The 20,686-nt window shown below is 39.5% G+C and overlaps 1 protein-coding gene across 1 annotated transcript in view; it reads left to right on the forward strand.

Annotated features, from left to right (window-relative positions):
• The first annotated feature begins 6,326 nt into the window (after positions 1 to 6,326).
• The window catches only part of EML6 (EMAP like 6), a 169,643-nt gene continuing 155,283 nt past the window's right edge, over positions 6,327 to 20,686 (forward strand). Inside the window, exons 1-4 of the mRNA XM_032592775.1 lie at positions 6,327 to 6,457; positions 8,522 to 8,681; positions 12,372 to 12,470; positions 15,078 to 15,146. Of these exons, the coding sequence (XP_032448666.1) occupies positions 6,327 to 6,457; positions 8,522 to 8,681; positions 12,372 to 12,470; positions 15,078 to 15,146 (459 nt within the window). The remainder of the gene's footprint in view (positions 6,458 to 8,521; positions 8,682 to 12,371; positions 12,471 to 15,077; positions 15,147 to 20,686) is intronic.

Genomic DNA, 20,686 nt, shown 5'->3' on the forward strand with positions numbered 1-20,686 from the left:
GAGAGGATAGTGGTAAATAACCTCAAGATAAAGTCAAATGTAGTAAAATAATTAGGAAATAATTAATTTTAGTATATATATTTTTGTTTTTAATATAATTTCTTTACTTGTAAGTTTATATAATTTACTATCTAACAGTGGTCGTGTTTAACAACTGATTCTCAGAATTGCTAACATTTAACAGCTCTGGCTGGTCAGTCTGAGCCGGCTTCAGCATGCCACTGCACGCTTTGATCCCAGGCAGCAAAACCACTATGCTCTTAACCACTCTTTGATGCGGTATTAAAGTATTGCTAGAATATGCTTCCATACCAATACAGGTATGGTGGTACTAAGCATGCAAGATATGTTGCATTTCTTCATTTTTCTAAATTGCATTAATTCCTATTAGATGTACCACTCATCAAGGTTGTTGAGAAGTCCAATGTGAGGGACCGTCATGCTCAGTCGTGGATTATACAGGTACCCTGAGGCTCACACAGGTCAAGAACATGGCAATGGACGATTGGTAGTCTGTACGTGTTGCCATCACTTCCATTCATCCTGCTCAGTCCCACCTAGAAGGCAGGGCCCTCCCTCACAGTCCCAGTGATGGTACTCCAGTGCTAAGGGTATCCTGGGGTACAAGGACTAGAGCACAGCCACCTCCGTTTGTGGCCACACTACCTCCAGACGACTGTGTTCAAATAAAGCCTTCCTTTGCCTTTTCTTCCTCCAGTGCCCATCCACTAAGGCTGGCCATTCTCTCTCCAGCCCAGAAAGCAGCCACCTCGCTGCTGTTCTCAGACAGTTCAGCCCAGTCACCAGGATGCACTTATGCCTCAACACTGGCAAACTTCTCTCAGTGTTATCTGTAGGGTAGGCAAAGAGAAACCTTTCATGCTTTCCTGGTGAGGGTACTTTAAAAAAGAGATAATAACGTAAATTTATTACTTAGAGAATCACTGAAGCAGCCTGGGCAAAAATGAAATGAGGCTTTAAAAAGTGAAGTCAGAATAATGAACATTTTTCAAATGCTGGACTTGGAACAAGTACTCAAATATAATTTTTTGCCTTTAGGAATGATTAGTGTTGATTAGTGTTTTCTCTTTAACCTATATAAGCAAGCCTCCTTCTTTCCACAACCCTATTAATTCTCATCTTCTCCTCAGACAACATATTTGGAAATCTTCCTGATTTCATTTGACATCAGAAAGACATGGTTTTGCCCTCCTGGCATGCTGGAGAAACAAATCAATTCCTTCTCCCAGATAGGGTGATGAAAGTCCTTCTCTGCAGTGCTTTCTATTGCTATGGTAACAGAAGATGGGATTTCCTAAGGGAACCAGATTTTTATATACACAGAGAAAAGCAGTTCTTTAAAAGCTTGATCCCTTTTTTTGTTGCTGTGTGTATAATATAATCAATGTAATAAACTGAGCACCAAAGAAAAAACAGAATGACACCAACCCTTTTTATATAGGTGTGGAATGAGACCTTTAGTGAAAGAGTCAATTTTTAAAGTTTTAATATTGTGGCATTGCTATTAAAACGATTTGAAAAAAAACAATTTGTAAAATTTGCAAGTTTTCTTAGAAAAACAGAAGAGATGGGAATTTATGGTCTCTCTAATGGCAGATAGACTTAAAATATAGGTAAACAGCATCAATACTTTCTGTCACCAAGACTTACAACACTGTGATATGGTAAAGAAGATGTTGGGAAGTTCAACGTCAAACAGGTATTTTGTGTAATGACGGTACTTTCCACTTCTGTCATTTTCTCCCTGGAAGTACATAATAGTTGACCATTTCATAGATGAAATCTTATCAGAAGGAACTCAAGAGGCATGATTCTTTCCGTGACAGACCCTTAATCGGATAAGGGGACCTAACCTCTTTTAATCAGTTGGCTCATCTAAAGGCATTACTGTAGGGTAGCTTTTTAGGCTCATGGCACTTCTGTGGAAGGAACAGATTCTGAAGTATGCAGCAGGGGGTGGGTTTGGTCTTGATGTGAGGAAAATGCTACATATATACACATCTGTCACTTGAATGCCTCTGAACTAACATTCCAAACATGTTTTGGGATTTAAACAAAAGCAGATCCTGCTCAAAATGACTTTTCATGAAATTCTTGAGTTCCTGAATGCAAAGATGTGAGAAAGGATTAGATACTTTGATGGTAACTTCCAACCTGCTTATGCTGTCCCTGCTTCTGCAACTGCCCTATTACAGATACCTTTAACACTATGCTCTTGCAAATGCAGGGATTAAAGTTTGTTGGTTTTCCCCCCGGAAAAGGTTGTTTAAAAGTGCTGTTGAAATGATATGACAAATTTAAAATAAAAATAAAGTGCCACTTGGCTGTGCTCTAAAAGATACATGGATACTGTTGTTCTCTTATCAGGTAGAAGGAGTGATGTTTCTGGGGAGCTGACCGCGAGGTAACAAACGGCAAAGTGAATAAAGTCTGTGTTCCCTGTTCTCTTTATTCTTGATATGGACATGGATAAACAGGAACATTGGGAGTCATTTTAAGCAATCAAGTGGCATGTAAGCCAGAGAGGTCAGGTCAGAGACTCTCGGCTTACAAAAGGAGAAACTGATAACTGATAATGTATGCAAACAGCAAAGGAGGAAGCTAGATCGGTGAATATCATGTGCTAGGATGAGAGGATATCAAGAACAGCATAAAGAAACTTCTGGCAAAAAATCCAAAAATGAAAATTTCCAATGTGAACTTTTTAATGAATGTGATAAATTTATGGGCTTTGGTATGAGGGAAAAGAACAATTAATAACCCGAGTAAAAATACTTGAAATCCATAATGGAATGTTTTTGGGTCACACTACTAACTGAGTAAGACTGGGAAGTTATTTTGAAGGCCTCTTTAAAGATTTGTTGAGGGCTCCTGGGTGGCTCAGTCCGATAAGCGCTGGACTTCAGCTCAGGCCATGATCTCACAGTTCATGAGTTCGAGCCCCGCATCAGGCTCTGTGCTGACAGCTCAGAGCCCGGAGCCTGCTTCAGATTCTGTCTCCCTCTCTCTCTGCCCCTCCCCTCCTCGTGCTCTGTCTCTTTTTCTCTCTCTCTCTCAAAAACAAACTTCTAAAAATTTTTAGAAAAAAAGAAAAAAATATATTTGTTGAAAGCTGTCTCTTTCACTACCCCCCCTCCCCCCCCCCCCCCCAATTCAAGGAAGTGAGAAAGGTCAGGAATCCTGACATTATAGTAAGGACAACTGCCTGGAAGAGTGATTTTTTTTTTTTTTTTAAATTCTGAGTGCTTCAGGACCCCAGGAGTTTACCAAATATCTCAAGCATTTTAAAACAGAAGAAACAGGGGTGCCTGGGTGGCTCAGTCGGTTAAGTGTCTGACTCTTGATTTCGGCTCAGATCATGATCTCATGGTTCGTGAGTTCAAGCCCCACATCGGGTCCTGTGCTGACTGTGCAGAGCCTGCTTGGAATTCGTTCTCTCCCCCCTCTCTCTCTGCCCCTACCTCACTTTCTCTCTCTCTCTCTCTCAAAATAAATAACTTTTAAAAAACTTAAAAAAAAAAAAACAGAAGAAACAGAAGCTGTGATCACAGCAAGAGTTTTGTTTGTTTCTTGATAGCGTCTCTGACCATCTAGGGGGAAAACACTCATTCCTCTTCATTTTCTAGTTCCTGTATAGAACTTACTGTCAATGTTGTCTCTTTAACAAATGGTGCTGGGAGAACTGGACAGCAACATGCAGAAGAATGAAACTAGACCACTTTCTTATACCATTCACAAAAATAAACTCAAAATGGATAAAGGACCTGAATGTGAGACAGGAAACCATCCAAACCCTAGAGGAGAAAGCAGGAAAAGACCTCTCTGACCTCAGCCGCAGCAATTTCTTACTTGACACATCCCCAAAGGCAAGGGAATTAAAAGCAAAAATGAACTATTGGGACCTCATGAAGATAAAAAGCTTCTGCACAGCGAAGGAAACAATCAATAAAACTGAAAGGCAACCAACAGAATGGAAAAAGATATTTGCAAATGACATATCAGACAAAGGGCTAGTATCCAGAATCTATAAAGAGCTCACCAAACTCCACACCTGAAAAACAAGTAATCCAGTGAAGAAATGGGCAGAAAACATGAATAGACACTTCTCTAAAGAAGACATCCAGATGGCCAACAGGCACATGAAAAGATGCTCAACGTCGCTCCTCATCAGGGAAATACAAATCGAAACCACACTCAGATATCACCTCACACCAGTCAGAGTGGTCAAAATGAACAAATCAGGAGACTATAGATGCTGGAGAGGATGTAGAGAAACGGGAACCCTCTTGCACTGTTGGTGGGAATGCAAACTGGTGCAGCCACTCTGGAAAACATTGTGGAGGTTCCTCAAAAAATTAAAAATAGACCTACCCTATGACCCAGCAGTAACACTGCTAGGGATTTACTCAAGGGATACAGGAGTACTGATGCATAGGGGCACTTGTACCCCAATGTTTATAGCAGCACTCTCAACAATAGCCAAATTATGGAAAGAGCCTAAATGTCCATCAACTGATGAATGGATAAAGAAATTGTGGTTTATATACACAATGGAGTACTACGTGGCAATGAGAAAGAATGAAATATGGCCCTTTGTAGCAACATGGATGGAACTGGAGAGTGTGATGCTAAGTGAAATAAGCCATACAGAGAAAGACAGATACCGTATGTTTTCACTCTTATGTGGATCCTGAGAAACTTAACAGAAACCCAATGGGGAGAGGAAGGAAAAAAAAAAAGAGGTTAGAGTGGGAGAGAGCCAAAGCATAAGAGACTCTTAAAAACTGAGAACAAACTGAGGGTTGATGGGAGGTGGGAGGGAGGGGAGGGTAGGTGATAGGTATTGAAGAGGGCATCTTTTGGGATGAGCACTGGGTGTTGTATGGAAACCAATTTGATAATAAATTTCATATATTAAAAAAAAAAAAGAACTTACTGTCAGTGTGGAGAGGCAGTATGGCAGCCATGATTGGTGGCATCATTTGCTCCCTCTTTGGCAAGCACTTTGTTAGTGAATACTCTGCCGCGTGAACTCTGCCTCAGGAACTATGTGTAGAGTGATGGAAAGAGCCCCTGCCCTCGTGGATCATACTGTCCAATCAGATCCTCTTTTTTTAGCACTTAGGACTCTAGGTGTGGTGCTAACTTGAGGGGGGTCTCCTTGGTTTCCCACTAAAAATTGGGTTAAGGCCATCTTTTCCCAGAATCAGGCCTCATAGGCTTTAAACTCTAGTGCTACAAGTTCTGTGACTTTAAAAGTTGCCCAAGCAAAAAATTTCAGTCAGCTCTGACATGCTCAGCCTTTTCCTTCGCTTTTGGCATTTTCAACCTCTTTACCTCTTTCCCTTAAATATCTCTTAACTGATCCTTTTTTCTGCCCCATCTACCTCTTCTTACCTCACTGTCTGTCACCTGTTCCCTTCCTGGCCTCATGGCCTCCTCTCCTAACATTTCCCACCCATCTGTCCTTCCCACTGCCTCACTGCTGTTAGAGTTACCTTACTAAAATACGTACCTGTTCATGTCACATCTTCTAATAATTGTCAGTGGTGTCCTAACTTCCTGGCCTGCTTAAAAAGACTTACAAGGCTGCCCTGGCTTACCTGACCCATCTCATTTTCTGCTATTCTCTGCAAGACTAACTGTGAGTACCATCTTTTCACCTGGATGCCCTCTGCACCTTTTATGTATGTTATTTTTCTCTGGTTCTCCTTATAAAGATTCCTGAGGATACATTTGCCAGCAAGCACTTGTTAGATGGCCACTCAGATCTGGGGCACCCAGGTGTTTCTTATCCCAAGCCTCTTCTTACCAGTTTTTAGAATTCCCTAGATCTGGTGAGGAGGGGCTTCCTCTGGGGAGAGTGGTGGAGGGCAGTACCAGGGCACCTGATATCTGCACTCTGAGCTGCTCTGGCGCTCAGCGCCTACCAGTGCATCCCCTCCCTGCTGGTGCATCTGGGTCTGCACTCACTCCCCCCACGTCGTAAGCCGCAGAGCACACCTGCCCCTTGTTTGCCGTTATGGGAAACGTGCACCACTCCCACCCCGCACAGGCTTATGGGCATCCAGAGCCCATTCACAGGAGAACATTTGCTGATGGAGGGGGCTGGGGTGGAGAAGCCAGCTGACCCATCGCAGAACACTGGCAGAATGCTTGCAGAACGCTACCTCAGAGAGAGGGAGACCAAAGCCCTGAGAATGTTGTTCAGGGAGAGGCTCAAGGAACAGGAAGCACTGATCTCCTGGGACAATTCTAGACACCTTACTGCTGCCAGGAGAAACCACTGGCCCTGAGGATGTACGATGATGGTGCATTCTTGTTGCTGTGGGCTTGGACCTTTGCACTTGTTGGATTGGGCCCCAGGGACCCCTGCAGAAGAAGATTGCTGTCTGAGCCCTTCTTCCTCCTGGAAGGTGGTAGACTTGTGGCTGGGGTATGTGCATTTCACTCCCTAGCTCTGGCCTCCAGCAGTACCTCCCAGCCTTTGGGCCAAAACCAGGTCCCCAACACCAGGACTGGCCCCTGGGACAAGTGCCCTACGTTGCAACTCTGAGTGGAAGGGAAGGGGCAGGAGGCATTGTGGAGGATTGGGGTTTGGCTTGACAGGTGATGTGAGCCAAACTTCTTATAGATTAATCCTTCATGAGGGGCCTCTGGCACCTGGGGCGCCCAGGTATTACTCCCTGTACTCCTCCACCGCCTCCTGCAGAACTCTTGAGCTCCCCTTAGATCAGACTTCTGGCAAGAGTAGTTGTGGCAGCAGCACTTGGGGCCTGATTTCTGGTCCTCTGGGCCCCTGATGCTCAGCGCCTCCCAGCCATCCTCTCCCTGCCCCTGCATCTAGCCCCATAATTGCACCTTCCTTCCCCACAGCGACAGAGCACCCACTGTAGGCTCCACCTGCACTCTATTTGTCTAAGAAGACAAAAACCCCATATAGCACCCAGCCTGGGAGGAGAGTGCAGATAGGAGGCACCTCCAGTCTAGGGAGCAGTTCCAGGAACAAGGACGTGTGCAGTGACAGGTGTTGGGAACTCCTGGGAAGACCAGCTGCACTCCAGCACCAGGGTGCAGGAGTCTGGGAGGACGCTCAATGCTGAAAGGGTATAGTACTCCCGGTCCCGTGCAAAAGACACTAGGTTTGGTGGAGGCCCAGGAAGGGAGCATGGTGGAAAGAGTGCCGGGGGGGATAGTTTAGGGGCTTGGTTGCTGCAGAATTTGTGGAGAACACACGTGGGCCCTGAAAGAAGCAGGAAGTAATTTGTGTTTGAAAGAGGCACTGTATCCACCTAGCTGTGCATATGTTAATTGTATCTAGATGTCAGTTACACAAAACAATGATGATAATGATACTTGCTTTGAGTGCTTACTCTGAGCCGGGTGCAGTGCTGAATGCTCTGTGTTCTGTATATTGTCTACTTTTATGTAATAACTCCATTTTCTAGATGAGGAACCTGAGGCAAAAGAGATCAACAGGCCCAAAGAACCAGAGGTCATAGGGGCATTGAGTGCAAATTCAGGTATCTGATTATAGAGCATTTACTTGTATTAAAATCATGCTGAAGTTGAAAAGTAAAAACAAAACAAAACTCTGCTAATTGTGTAAATAGATGCTGAAATCGGAAAAAGAAAAAAAATTCCGCTTCTATTGTGTAAACAGTAATCTGCTAGTTTTTCATATAGGTATGTGCCCTTTTGTTTTTTTCAATTCCCAACACCTGTTTTTAGAAAGGCACAACTTCTTTACACAATGATTATATAACATGAAGAGTCCTTGCTCATCTAGGAATAACAATAATGACATTTCCCCCTCTGGACTAGTACAGACTCCCTGAAATTCTTGTTGGCATTTGACAAAGTTTTATTTTGACTGGACTACAGAGGAAAAATGTTACAAAGACCACAAGCATAGTAATTTGTGGTTCTCTTGGTGTTACAGTGATTTGTGTAAAATAGGAATTGTCATTGAAAATGCATAATCTGTGGTAACAGACACAGAAACAGCACTTGACTCTGGGACCCCTTCGTGGTTTGAAATCCTAATGAAGTTGGGATCCAGCACTTGTGCAGGCAGGTTTAATTAATTCTGAGCAGCACATTGTCTCCTAGCAACAACGTTTTTTCCCCCTCAAATTAAAGTCAAAAGCTAACTTGAAAAAGCTGAGTAATACTTTGAAAGTCATTAAGTAAATATCTTGACATAAAACAATTCTAGAACCATGTAGGTTTTCTAATCCTGGAATTATAATAGTGTCTGATTTTCAAGGTAACCAAATGGGTAAAATCAGATGAAATTATTGTTAAACTGTGCTAAGCCTCTCTTTTCCATTCAACATTTCCATCAGACCAGTCAGGTAACTTACTACTTTGAGGACAGTTCAGACTTTTTCTCTTGAGATTATCTTGCTAGATGATTGAGAAATGTGGATAAAAGAAAATCAATATTTTTCCTAACTTTGTTCAGGAGGAAATGAAAAGAGGCTTTTTTATTTTTCAGCCTTGCCTTACACCCAGATAAAACTCTTGTTGCAACTGGCCAAGTTGGAAAGGAGCCATATATATGTATATGGGATTCCTATAATGTCCAGACTGTGTCTATTCTTAAGGATGTCCATACACATGGAGTCGCCTGCTTGGCTTTCGACTCAGACGGACAGGTATGTATCTTTTTCCATTTCTGTTTTCTGTAATGACTTCTCACGAGTCACCTGGAGTTACAGTGCATGAAGCTTATAGGCTCAGAAAGTCTATTAACCCTTGCCACCTCCCCTTGTCTGCCTCCTAGAATCATGTCGGATCCTTTTCCAAGCTGTGGCACTGATACCCAGCTCTGGGTAGGCCCCAGTTTTGGTTCCCCCAGTCTTAGCGTTGGTTGAAAAGCTTCCAGAAGGAAGTCATGAACTCATGCTGATTGGGTCCATCGTGACCCAGGTCCAATGTTAGCTTCCTATTTGGAATTAGTGTTGGCCCAAACGTTTTTCATATACTTCAAGCCCTGAGCATCTCCTTGGTTCCCTTTGCTTTGAGAATGTCCTCTCTTGATAATTCACCACCTCCTAATAATTCACTGAGAAAATTCTCTTTGACTTTTTAAGTTCCTCTTCTAACTCCTCCTTCTCCCTACCCACTCCCCACAGTTCAAGCTGCCACTGATTCATGAGTGTTTGTGAGTATCTCTACAGTGACCCTTACATGCATTCTCCCCTCCCATTCTCTGCCACCATCCTGTAAGTTACAAATCCATGTCCTGCCTGACATTTGAAGTATCCTCTGACTGGTCTCCACACAGTTTCTTGCTAATGTATTTCACCAACTAGAAAAAGTGTGAGAGCATTATTTTAAAAACAACCAAAGCTTGGAGAACACCGTGAATAAGTCTATAATTTGTGTCTGGGTGTTGTAGGCTGACTCTTCTAGCCTTGGCTTCACTATCTCCTTGAAGTCAGATTGGACAAGGCGGTGAGATTCCTCTACCAGACCTTGCACTTTGGCTCCTCCAGCCCCTCCCTCATGCTGTGTTTCTCCGTCTCTGGTGCCCTACTCACCTTCTTTGCCCCTTAAAATGATTCATTCTTCGAAGACATTTCAAAGGTCTTTAAGGGACATACTTCATGAAGCCTTCCCAGGACCCCTAACAAGCTTTCTTTCTTGCCTTTGACTTCCAGCAACCCTTGGCAGAAAAGGTTTGTTAACGTTACAGATGTCAGTTACATGTCCATTTTAAAAATATGTTACAGAAAGGGCAGTGCACACAGAAAGGCACCTTTCCTGGCTTCCACTGCCTCCACCTCCTAACTAGGGCTGTGACTTTTCCCCAGCCTTCTCCATGATCCTGGGCCACCCTTCCTCTGTATTTCTGCCAGTTAATATTTCATTCCAGGTTTTGTCAAATTTCAGCGTTCATTTTGTAAGTCCTTGCTGTGTAAAGACCTGTGAAATTCTTCATAGAGGCTTGACAGGCCTGAGAGTTTGGGGCAAGTTGAGTGATCACGGGACTTGAGCTGGTTTGAGTCACTTTTTAAACAGCTTACTTAGTGTTTCCTGCTGTTTTGAGAGGTTAATGATCACTATTGCATTTTTCTTTCTTGGACTAGCTTCACTACATATGTAGACCCCTGGAATGTATAGTTTTTTTATTTTACTACTCTAATCACATCTACTTTAGTTAGGATAATGCATCCATTCCACTGTGATTCCATGTATAAGGAGAAATACCTGGGTAGTCACATTTGTCCAGATTTGTAGTTCCGGACTTCCTGACTAAATCAATGAATACCAGAATGCATATACAAGTCTAAGTGTAAATGTATGCTTAGATGTGTACTTATATGCACGTTGTCTGATTGTGTTTTTCTAGCAAACATTGTCAAAAATGTGTTCAGAAGCATCACAAGAAAATGCCATGCAGCAGAAGGAAATCCAGCTTTAATGTTTAATTCTTTGTCCATGTGATTTGTGTTGGAATCTTACTTGTTCACTTGTAGGTTCCATTTGGAAGAGTGACGTTGGGGGTGGACTGCATGGCACTTAACTGTCAGTTGAGAAGAATAACCTATTTGCTTGCTGTGATGAATTTCTTGGCTTGTTGATGCCTACTGCTTCAGATCTGCCTTATTCCTTGGACAGAGTTCACTGGAATCAAGTGATATTTAGAAAATGACAAATGGCCCATCACCTCTCCAACAACAAAAGGCAATAGAAATGCTTTTTAGGTAGCTATGGGGCCTGTCACTGTCTACAAATGAACAAAATAGATAACTTTTGGCTTTTTTTTTTTTTCCATCAGGAAATGTGGATTTTACTTTAGTGCCTGTGTTTATTAAAAAAAAAAAAAAAAGCAAAAGAATAAGCCAAATGAAATTCACCACTTTAAGTTTTTTTATATGGATAAAAATGCAACCACATATTACAGTTTTCATTGCTTGAATGCACAATTAAAACAGGGGAAAAAACACCACAAAGACCCTCTTTCTTGAGGGCATATTTTTAAAACTTCCAACTATATATTTTTTATACTAAACATTACTAATAGAAGCCATCTTTACTGAAGAAACCTGAGTAATCCCTGCATAACAACACATATATACATGTAGCTATATGTGGCCATATGTCATCCCACATATATATACACACATAAACACACACACTCAAACATAGTGAAACACATAAGCTCAGATACTCTTAAACTTGAGTGACACTGTATTTTCAAAACACTTTGACTTACATCATTTCACTGATTGCATTGACCCATACAATAATCCTACAAGGTAGACATAACAGATATTTTGCATTTATTTTACAAATGAGAAAACCTAGGGGCGCCTGGGTGGCGCAGTCGGTTAAGCGTCCGACTTCAGCCAGGTCACGATCTCGCGGTCCGTGAGTTCGAGCCCCGCGTCGGGCTCTGGGCTGATGGCTCAGAGCCTGGAGCCTGCTTCCGATTCTGTGTCTCCCTCTCTCTCTGCCCCTCCCCCGTTCATGCTCTGTCTCTCTCTGTCCCAAAAAATAAATAAATGTTGAAAAAAAAATAATTATAAACAAATGAGAAAACCTAATTTAATGAGGTTAATTAATTTTTCAAGATCTGGTTCCTCACAAGTCAAAACAGAAGCCAAATCTCATTACACCCATTCCAGACCTCTATCCATGACACAGGGCTGTTTCCTTAGGTGTGGCATCCTACTAGGTCCTCTGATGTTGGTGTTTCTAATACATATTTTGATACTTTTGATGTTGTGTATACTTAAATGTGTTGAATTTTCTTTTTCCTTGAGAACGAGTTCTGAAATGAACCCAAAGAATGTAGACTGGAAGATGAAGTACCAGATTTCTTTTACCAGCAGTATATACTCTCTTTAGTCACCTGAAATGTTTGTGAAACTATGAAGATTAAGAATGAATGTAACGTTCATTTATGGGTTTTTCTTCCCTATGTGTTCGTCAATCCCTTTGATTTTAGCAGTTGGGCAAGGCTTTTAGATTATGGAATCCTAGATTATCTTTAATCTCACATTAACATTTTAAATTTAAAAATTAAAAAATCTGAACCTTGTCTTCAAGTTGTGTTCCTCTGATTTCACCTGCTTAAATCAGAGGCTTTGTGACAAACGAGTCACAGCTTTTGGGTTTTTGAAATTGTAGTATATGCTAATGGAAGTCATCTGTGATGCCTTTAGCAGTGGACTTTAAATAGATTTTGAGAAATCATTTGTTTGTTTTTTTTTTTTTGCATACATTCAATGCCTGGCCCAGAGTAGGTAATCAGTGACCATTTGTTGAAAGAAGACATGGATAGTCAGGAATGTGCCTGTCAGTTTCAGCTATTAAATTATTGTTCTTATTCTTAGCGTTTGGCCTCTGTGGGACTGGATGCAAAAAACACAGTCTGCATTTGGGACTGGAGGAAGGGAAAACTTCTGGCCTCAGCCACCGGCCACTCCGACCGGGTAAGAAGAGCTTGTTGGATCAAGCCACGCAGTTTTCATAACTATGAGCGAATTGTGAAGTAGCTTCCCAGATTTGTACTATTTTTAAAAATAAATTCTCCATGTAAAGATTTCTCCTACATATTCAACCTAAAAACTGACTTTAAAAACAAAAATCAATTCCTGACTAATAGCTGTGTTGGCATGATCTCTTCTGGTGATTGGATGCTTTCTTTAAATTGTTACTACCTTTCATAGGCAAAGCAAATTTTTGATACTGGCATCTAGCTTCTTCATCATAAAGTCAAAATAGAATTGAATTTTAAATTGTAAAGTTTTGATGTATTCCTTTAGAAATGGAATTAGTTGTTAGAAAATAATACTCACAAAATATGTTTACAGGTGTATACATTTTAACTTCAAATGAGTATAATGACAACTTAGGGATTTTTGTTATATTTGAGAATCTTAAGATTGTGCCTTGCTTATCATATTGAAGTTAGTGTGCTCAGAAATAATTTCATACAGTCATAGCAGGCAAGGTAGGTTATGAAGCAGGTCAGAAATCTATTTCTCCATTCTCTTGCATAATTAAAATAATGTGACCACTTTATTTTTTATAATTTCAAACAAAGTGAATTGGCATAATTATCTTACATTGATTAATAGTTTTGTATTTCTTCTCAGTGTAAGTGAGAATGAGGCCTGAATTAAATATGAAATTCATCATCTCTTCCTTAGTGTGAACTCTGAAAAATTTTTTTCAAATGAACAGTATATTCTTTGAGGGAGAATCATAATTTTAAGGTGACCCGATAGTTGTTACAGCACATTTGAGCAAATTGTACTCAAGGATTAAGTTCTCAGAAAGTCCAGAAATGACCAGCCTTGGAACTTTAGTGTTGGAGGAGCTCCAGCACCCTTTTGTTCCCAATGGTTCCTACCCCTGGCAACATGTAAGAATTCCTTAGGGAGATTTTATAGTGCAGTGATGCTTGGGCTCCGCTCCCAGATTATTAACTTACTGGTAATTAATCAGTATTAACTTAGTACTTAATGAACAGTTTGAAAATATTTGTAATGCTCACATTTTGTATGTTACTGTTTCTGCTTATGTGATAATCCCATCGTATCATATAAAGTAAGTTGAGTTAGACTAGATCAATGTGAATTTATTTCTTACTGTTTTGTTCATGTACTTTATACCTTCCACTTAGAAGTAGATTATGAAAAGTACAATGCTACTCTAGTGCAAATGTATAATTTTCAGATCCTAGAATGTTTTAATGAAATACTGTTCTTTTTGAACACTGTTCTTCCAGACTCCATGATTTGTCTGGGAGAAACACAGTGTCTCCCAAAACTGGGAGAACACAGTTTTGTTCTTTATTACTGGTGCCAGTATGAATTATTAATGTCTCCTTATGGGCAAATGATTATCTTCAAGATTATTTTAGTGGAGAAAATACTTAATCCCTAGCACTCATTTTTGTAATTGAGTGCTCATAACACTCATTGCCCTCATAACAGAACTGAGGTGGTGTCATGTATTTTAGAGATGATGAGACTAGCCTGAGGTTGCATAGCTAAAATGGGCACTGGACCTTATTGAAACTTGGTACTTGGACCAAGTGCTCTTTCTTCAGTGCTGTTTCTGTAGTCCTCCTTTTCTCTCTGATGATTGATCCATATTGCTCCTTCCTATGTGATGAGAAATTAGTGTCATGAGCTCTTTATCTGGCTTAGACATTGGCCCTAACAATTACTCTTTTTTTCTATTAGAGCTTCACAGAATGCGGTCCTTGGACTGACTGCATCAGAATCTCTTGGGGTCTGTTTAAAAATGCAGCTGCATGGACCAAATTTCAGACCCACTAGATACGAATCTTTCAGTTTGGCTGGTGAAATATGTACTTTGCCACAGGTGATCTGACCCTCAAGGTTGACTGTCTTCTCTTCCTTGTTCCAAAAATGGAAAAAGAACTGCCTGCAAACCGTCTAGTAGCTTTCCTTAAAGAACATTCAGTAGTGTTAATGGATATGTTTTCAGTTCCTTGGGGAATGCAAAATAGAATAGTATTTTGGGTCAGATTAAAATGAGAGGCTAAAGGACTATTTTTAGTGGGCTAATTTAGGTGCCAAATAAATGCCCCTGCCCATGATTACAAGAAAGTGTTGGCCACATTGAATTGCATTTGACTGTTAAACATTTTCCTACTCCAAATAAAACACTTCATACTTCTTTTGATTTTTTATTGTAAAGCTATGTCAAAGTATGTTACTAGCATTGTGTACAGGTATAGAAAAATTGGATCAAAAAATTATTCTAAAGCATTCCAATTTGTTTACCCTGGATGAACCAAGTTAAAAATATGACACCAGTTTGTCTCATTGATTGCGGTTAATTATTATTTCTTTATTCAGGTCTAAGGTAAGTAGATAGGAGGCAACAAAATATGTGTTAGCAATTCCTGAACCAACCCCAGAGCCAAATCGCCCATTTTTCAGTCCATCCAACTAACAGTGTATTCTAAATTTTGGATAGAGTCTTGGCATTTGAACTGATATCTGAAAGAAGGCAAAAACACATATATTACCAACAGAGTAATTTTTAATTCTTTTAAACAGATTTTTGATATTTCCTGGGATCCATATCAGCCAAACAGAGTGGTTAGCTGTGGAGTAAAACATATAAAGGTAAAGTAGTTATTTAAAAAAATTTTTTTGGTAACTTTTATGTGAAGAATTTAAGGTGTTTATATATATATATATTTTTGATGTTGAGGAATGGCTCTATTTTTCTAAAATTTGGACCCTTTTACTGTATTGATCTTGAAGCAAGCTAACATCAGCTGAGGGGGCTCTCTTTCAGAACTACAGTGTAAGGACCATCGGGTGAAGTGCCCAGCAGGCAGCTGAAAAGAAAACTTTGTGTTAATCAAATGCTAAACCAAATACCCCTAGTATTTCAAGGATTGCATGCTTTAAAACAGTTCTGATTTTAATATTGTAAATTAAGTTTTTACATTTTGATGAATGTTTACACATACTGCATATCAAAACATTTTCTGTCATGTTGAGAAGTTATTTTAGAAGGAACAGCGTTGGGTTGGACATAAAAATAGAGGGATACACAGTACGAGCCTACCTGAGCCATTGATTTTTAAATGCCTCTGTCTTCCCCTAGAGTACACAACCTCAAATAACACAGGTAGCCCAGGACCTACCTTTAGCTATTTGCTTCTTTCTACTTTGTTAAATGGGTAGCACAGTTAACACTATTAACTTTCTTTGCTCCAACATAGCAGAAATTTCCTCTGGACCCTGGGATGTGACCCAGAATCTTCTGTCTACAGATTTGTACACAATAGAGATTAAAGTTCATAATTGAAAGAGTGTGAGGATTACTTGCTTGACTACAGCATGTTTGGATCTCTGCTAGTACCAAATTGCTGCATTTTTGTATGAACGGAATAGGTATCTGTATTATTTCCCCAACCAACTCCTCCTGTTTCCCTGTTCTTTTGTTCTTTTTTCAGTCTCATTTTTTATGATCCTTCCCATTGTTCTTACTTAATTGTTAGAAAGGGACAGATGATCAGATGTCCAGAAATAAATATAACAAGAGATATGCAAGACTTGCTTAAAGAATATTACAAAACTTCACAGAGGAATACAAAAGGCTTGAACAAATGGAGAGACAACCTTGGTTCTGGATGTGAAGTCTAAAAATTAAACACATCACTTCAATTATATTCAGTGCAATTTCAGTTAAAATCTGAAGAAGTTTTGTTATTGTTATCTGACATTTCCTTTTAAATTATTCTGAGTTAGTCTAGATGGATAAAAGAATGAGAATAACCAAGAACTTGAATAAAAAACGGATAATGAAGAGGAAAATACTGTATTTACTAAAGCATATTACGAAACTAAAATAATTAAAATGTATCAGATTGGGATAAGGATAAATAACAATACCCCCCCCAAAAAAAAACAAAGCTGAGAAATAGAGGTTATTATGTGTAAGAATTTAGAATATAATAGCATCTTGACCAGTGGGCCCTAGGACAGTTTGTTATCTATTTGGGAGAAAAAAGTTATATATCATTACTTCATACCATACATTAAAATAAATTCTTTATGAATTAAAGAGTTAAGTGTTTAAAAAACTATAAAATAATTATATGAATATCTAAGTAAATGTTTGACTGCTCTCAAGTGGGTGAAAGGCCTTTCTGAATGTAGAAGCAAAGTAAGAAACCATAAAGATAATATTAAAGATTCAATTATATAAACATTAAAACTTTCTGTCTACCTGCCCCCAACTGCTAAGAAACAAGAGAGACAAACCACACATGAGCAAAGTATAAGCCACAAGCGTGTTAGATAGAATTTTGGTTTGTTCTTGAAATGTAAAGACCTTCAGCAAACCCGTACAATGGAGAAAGGACATGTATAATTGACAAAAATGGAAACGTTGGCTACCAGATAGATGAAAATGCTAAATCTTCTTAGTTAGAAATAACAATTTTTAAATAACAATGTTTAATCCATCAGAATTAGGATTAAAGTGTATCCAGTGTTGACAAAGATTTAGTGACTGAACACTGTCAAACCTTGCTGGGGGAGATGTAAATGAGTACTATAAATGAGTATTTCTAGTCTTTCAGTCCAGAAATTTGATAATATCTATCGATAGCTTTAGAAATGTTAGTATCCTGGGGTGCCTGGGTGGCTCAGTGAGTTAAGCCTCCGACTCTGGCCCAGGTCACAATCTCCTGGTTTCCGGGGGTTCGAGCCCCACCTCTGCCTCTGTTATGATGGCTCAGAGCCTAGAGCCTGCTTCAGATTCTGTGTCTCCCTCTCTCTCTGCCCCTCCCCCACTCGTGCTCTGTCTCTCTCACTCTCTCTAAAAAGAGTAAACATTAAAAAAAATTTTTTTTAATTAAAAAAAATGTTAATATCCTTTGAAGTAGTGATTTTTTTTTTCAGTATTAGTATATGTGCTGCTGTGAAGAGAACACAGCCCATATTTTCACATCTTGGAATTTATCTCAAGGAAATTATTAGGAGTGTGAACCAGGATAGGTTCATTGCTGAATAACTTACCAACAGCAAATAAAACCAGACTAAAGAAGGCCTGAAGCCACCAAACCGCCCCCAGGTGGTTAAATACAATATGGTAGATCCATAGGAAGAAATACTATACAATCATTATAAGTCATGGTTTAGATGATTATTTAATGTTATTAGGAAATATTCAAGATTTATTTACAGTCTACTAGGTGAGGTAATTTTTTTTTTTGATTTTTTTCTTTTTACTTTAGAAGTAAAGTATATTTTTGTATAGGAAATAAATTGGAAAGATACCAAAAAATGTTAAGCAGTTAACACTGGCTACGGAGTTTATGATTAAATTGTCTCTTTATTTTTAAAATTATTTTACAATAACATATTTTTTCCAAAATCAGAAAAAAGTAATGAAAAAAAAAACAGAAGAAAAAAGATAAGCGTATAGGTTCTATTATTCAAAGGTATCAAGTGTCCTACCAATAATTCCCTTTATAATTTTTATTAATCAAAGATATATATCCATCAACATGAATTTCTAATCTGTCTGACAAATGGCAAAGGCACTGAATTGTTCTTTTACCCACAAGCAAAGAATTATGTGAGTTCATGATGAGACTGGTTTCCATCAGGTGATGGTGGCTTTATGGAAGTCTAGGACTCTGATCACAGGGCCATCATCCAGTCTGCATATTCTACAGTGAGGAAGCCAAGACCCAGGCGGTTATTTGACTTGGAATCCTCTTTGTATCTCCTGCTTGTCTCTGGGAAAGCTGTTCAATCTCCCTGAGGCTGAATTTCTCTCCCAAAAAACACCCCCATGAAACCAGGGGGTTGTGGATCACTACTTTATGAGTGTGTTAAGAGTTACATTACACAGTGTGTGAAACCAGTAGGGGCACAATGTTACTTTCTTTTCCCATCTTCTGGGATCACAAAAATGGTGGTACAGATAAGATTTAAACTCAGTCTCTGGCTCCCTGTGTAGAGGTCTTTCCATTGGAAATTATTTCTTCAATAATCTATTTTGGCATGATTTTCCCCCAAAAAACAAAATATTAAAAAAATAGATTAGCTGCTTAACTGATGGAATTCTCCAGCTTCTTCCCTGTTTGTTTTCATCCTTGGTTAACTCTTCTAATCAGTTAATTCCAAAAACAAAGACATATAAAACCCAGGAGCTTCATTTGAAAACACTAAGAGCTGTTTATCCCATTAAATTTGTTAATTATGGGGGCACCTGGGTGGCTCAGTCGGTTGAGTGTCTGACTTCGGCTCAGGTCATGATCTCACTGTTTGTAATTTCTAGCCCCACGTTGGGATCTGTGCTGACAGCTCAGAGCCTGGAGCCTGTTTCCGATTCTGTCTCACTCTCTCTGCCCCTCCCCCACTTGCAATCTGTCTCTCTCAAAAAATAAACATTTAGAAAAATAAATTGTTAGTTATGTTTTAGCAGACAGGCACTTTTTTTTTCTAAGCAAAATTAAGTATTTTTACCTCAAATGGAATAATCTCCCAATGCCCATCTACCCATCTTTATTAATTTTGTTTAGAAAGAAATCCACAACAGGGGCACCTGAGTGACTCAGTCAATTAAGCATCTGACTTCGGCTCTGGTCATGATCTCGAGGTTCGGTTCGTGAGTTCGAGCCCCACATCAGGCTCTGCACTGACAGCTCTGAGCTTGGAATCTGCTTCAGATTCTGTGTCTCCGTCTCTCTGCTCCTCCCCGCCTTGTGCACAAGTGCTTGCGCTCTCTCTTTCTCAAAAATAAGTAAAAACTTAAAAAAATATTTTAAAAAGAAAGAAATCCATAACAAATTTTAGCAGGCTTCCAACAAATATTTTCACTATCTTTATTTTCTACAAGCAATTCCAGGATCCCCACTCCCCCCCCCCCACCCTGCAAAAACCTACCTAACAGCAAATGAATGATTCCAGTCACAAGCTGAATGCAAAATCTTTGATGTACTCCAAGAAAATATGTTTATGTGGCATTTTTGTAGCTAGGGTAAAATCCTTTGTGTTTTTGCAAATCCCCAGTGTTGGCAGACAGGCAAATAACAATTATCTGAAATGAAAGCTTGAAAACAGTAGCAGTTGATCATTGTCATGCTTGGTTGGTTTTACAGCAAATGAGCCTACCAGGTTTGTGGATATTGTTGATCCTTCTCTAGTCTCTAGTCACAGACAGAAGGGACTTTGGAGATTACCTAGGGCCAAATGAACTCCAAGGTATCTGCCAGTTCTAACAAAATTTGCATTACAATCTGGGAATGGAGACTGGGAAAGATAAACTACATCTGTTCTTTTGATGTGGATTTCCTGGTATGTTGCTATCCAAAATTGTCACTGTTTTCCAAACAGGAAGCGCTTTTCAGGAACCGAGAATTCAGAGATTTGCCATTTCTACAAAAACTCTCATACCTATCCTGGTGTTACATCTATATGTGCCTTTTTAGAGAGTCATTTGATTATTTGGAATGTTTCATGTTGGCCTTGTTCCGTCTGACTGGGTGATTTCATTAGAAACCTTTGTGTCTGAGAATAATGGTCTCTCTATGCTTTGTGGTTTTTCATTAGAATATTTCAGTAACTCACATCAGAGGTGCACATTCTAGAGTTAGATAAATAATAACTGCAAAGTAATTACCCTTCTTTAGGAATAATGATTTTAAAATTATTGTCCTTTTAATCTTCGTATATGGTGAGAAAAGGAAACATCTGCCTTTGGGTTTTGGCATGTTTATACTACCAGTAGGTGTTTACATTTAATAGTTTGTTCAGGTTCAAAATTATTTTATTTTTTTTTTAAGTTTATTTATTTTTGAGAGAGAGAGCGATTACAAGCAGGGGAGGGGCAGATAGGGGGATGGGTCAGAGGATTCAAAGTGGGCTCTGTGCTGACAGAAGATAACCCGATGCTGGCTCAAACTCAAGAACCGCAAGATCATGACCTGAGCCAAAGTCCGACGCCCAACTGACTGAGCTTCTCAGGCACCCCTGTTCAGGTTCAAAGCTAATACTTAAATGTTTTCCCAAAGCTAATACATACTCCTCTTTTCCCCAAATCTTTTTGTTCTTTCCGTATTATACTTGAGTACCTTTTCATAGAAATAGTAAATACCCAAGAAACAAATCACTGGAGTTGACAGAAGAGAGAAGAA

This window comes from Lynx canadensis, chromosome A3 (assembly GCF_007474595.2).
Source record: "Lynx canadensis isolate LIC74 chromosome A3, mLynCan4.pri.v2, whole genome shotgun sequence".
Lineage (NCBI taxonomy): Eukaryota > Metazoa > Chordata > Mammalia > Carnivora > Felidae > Lynx > Lynx canadensis.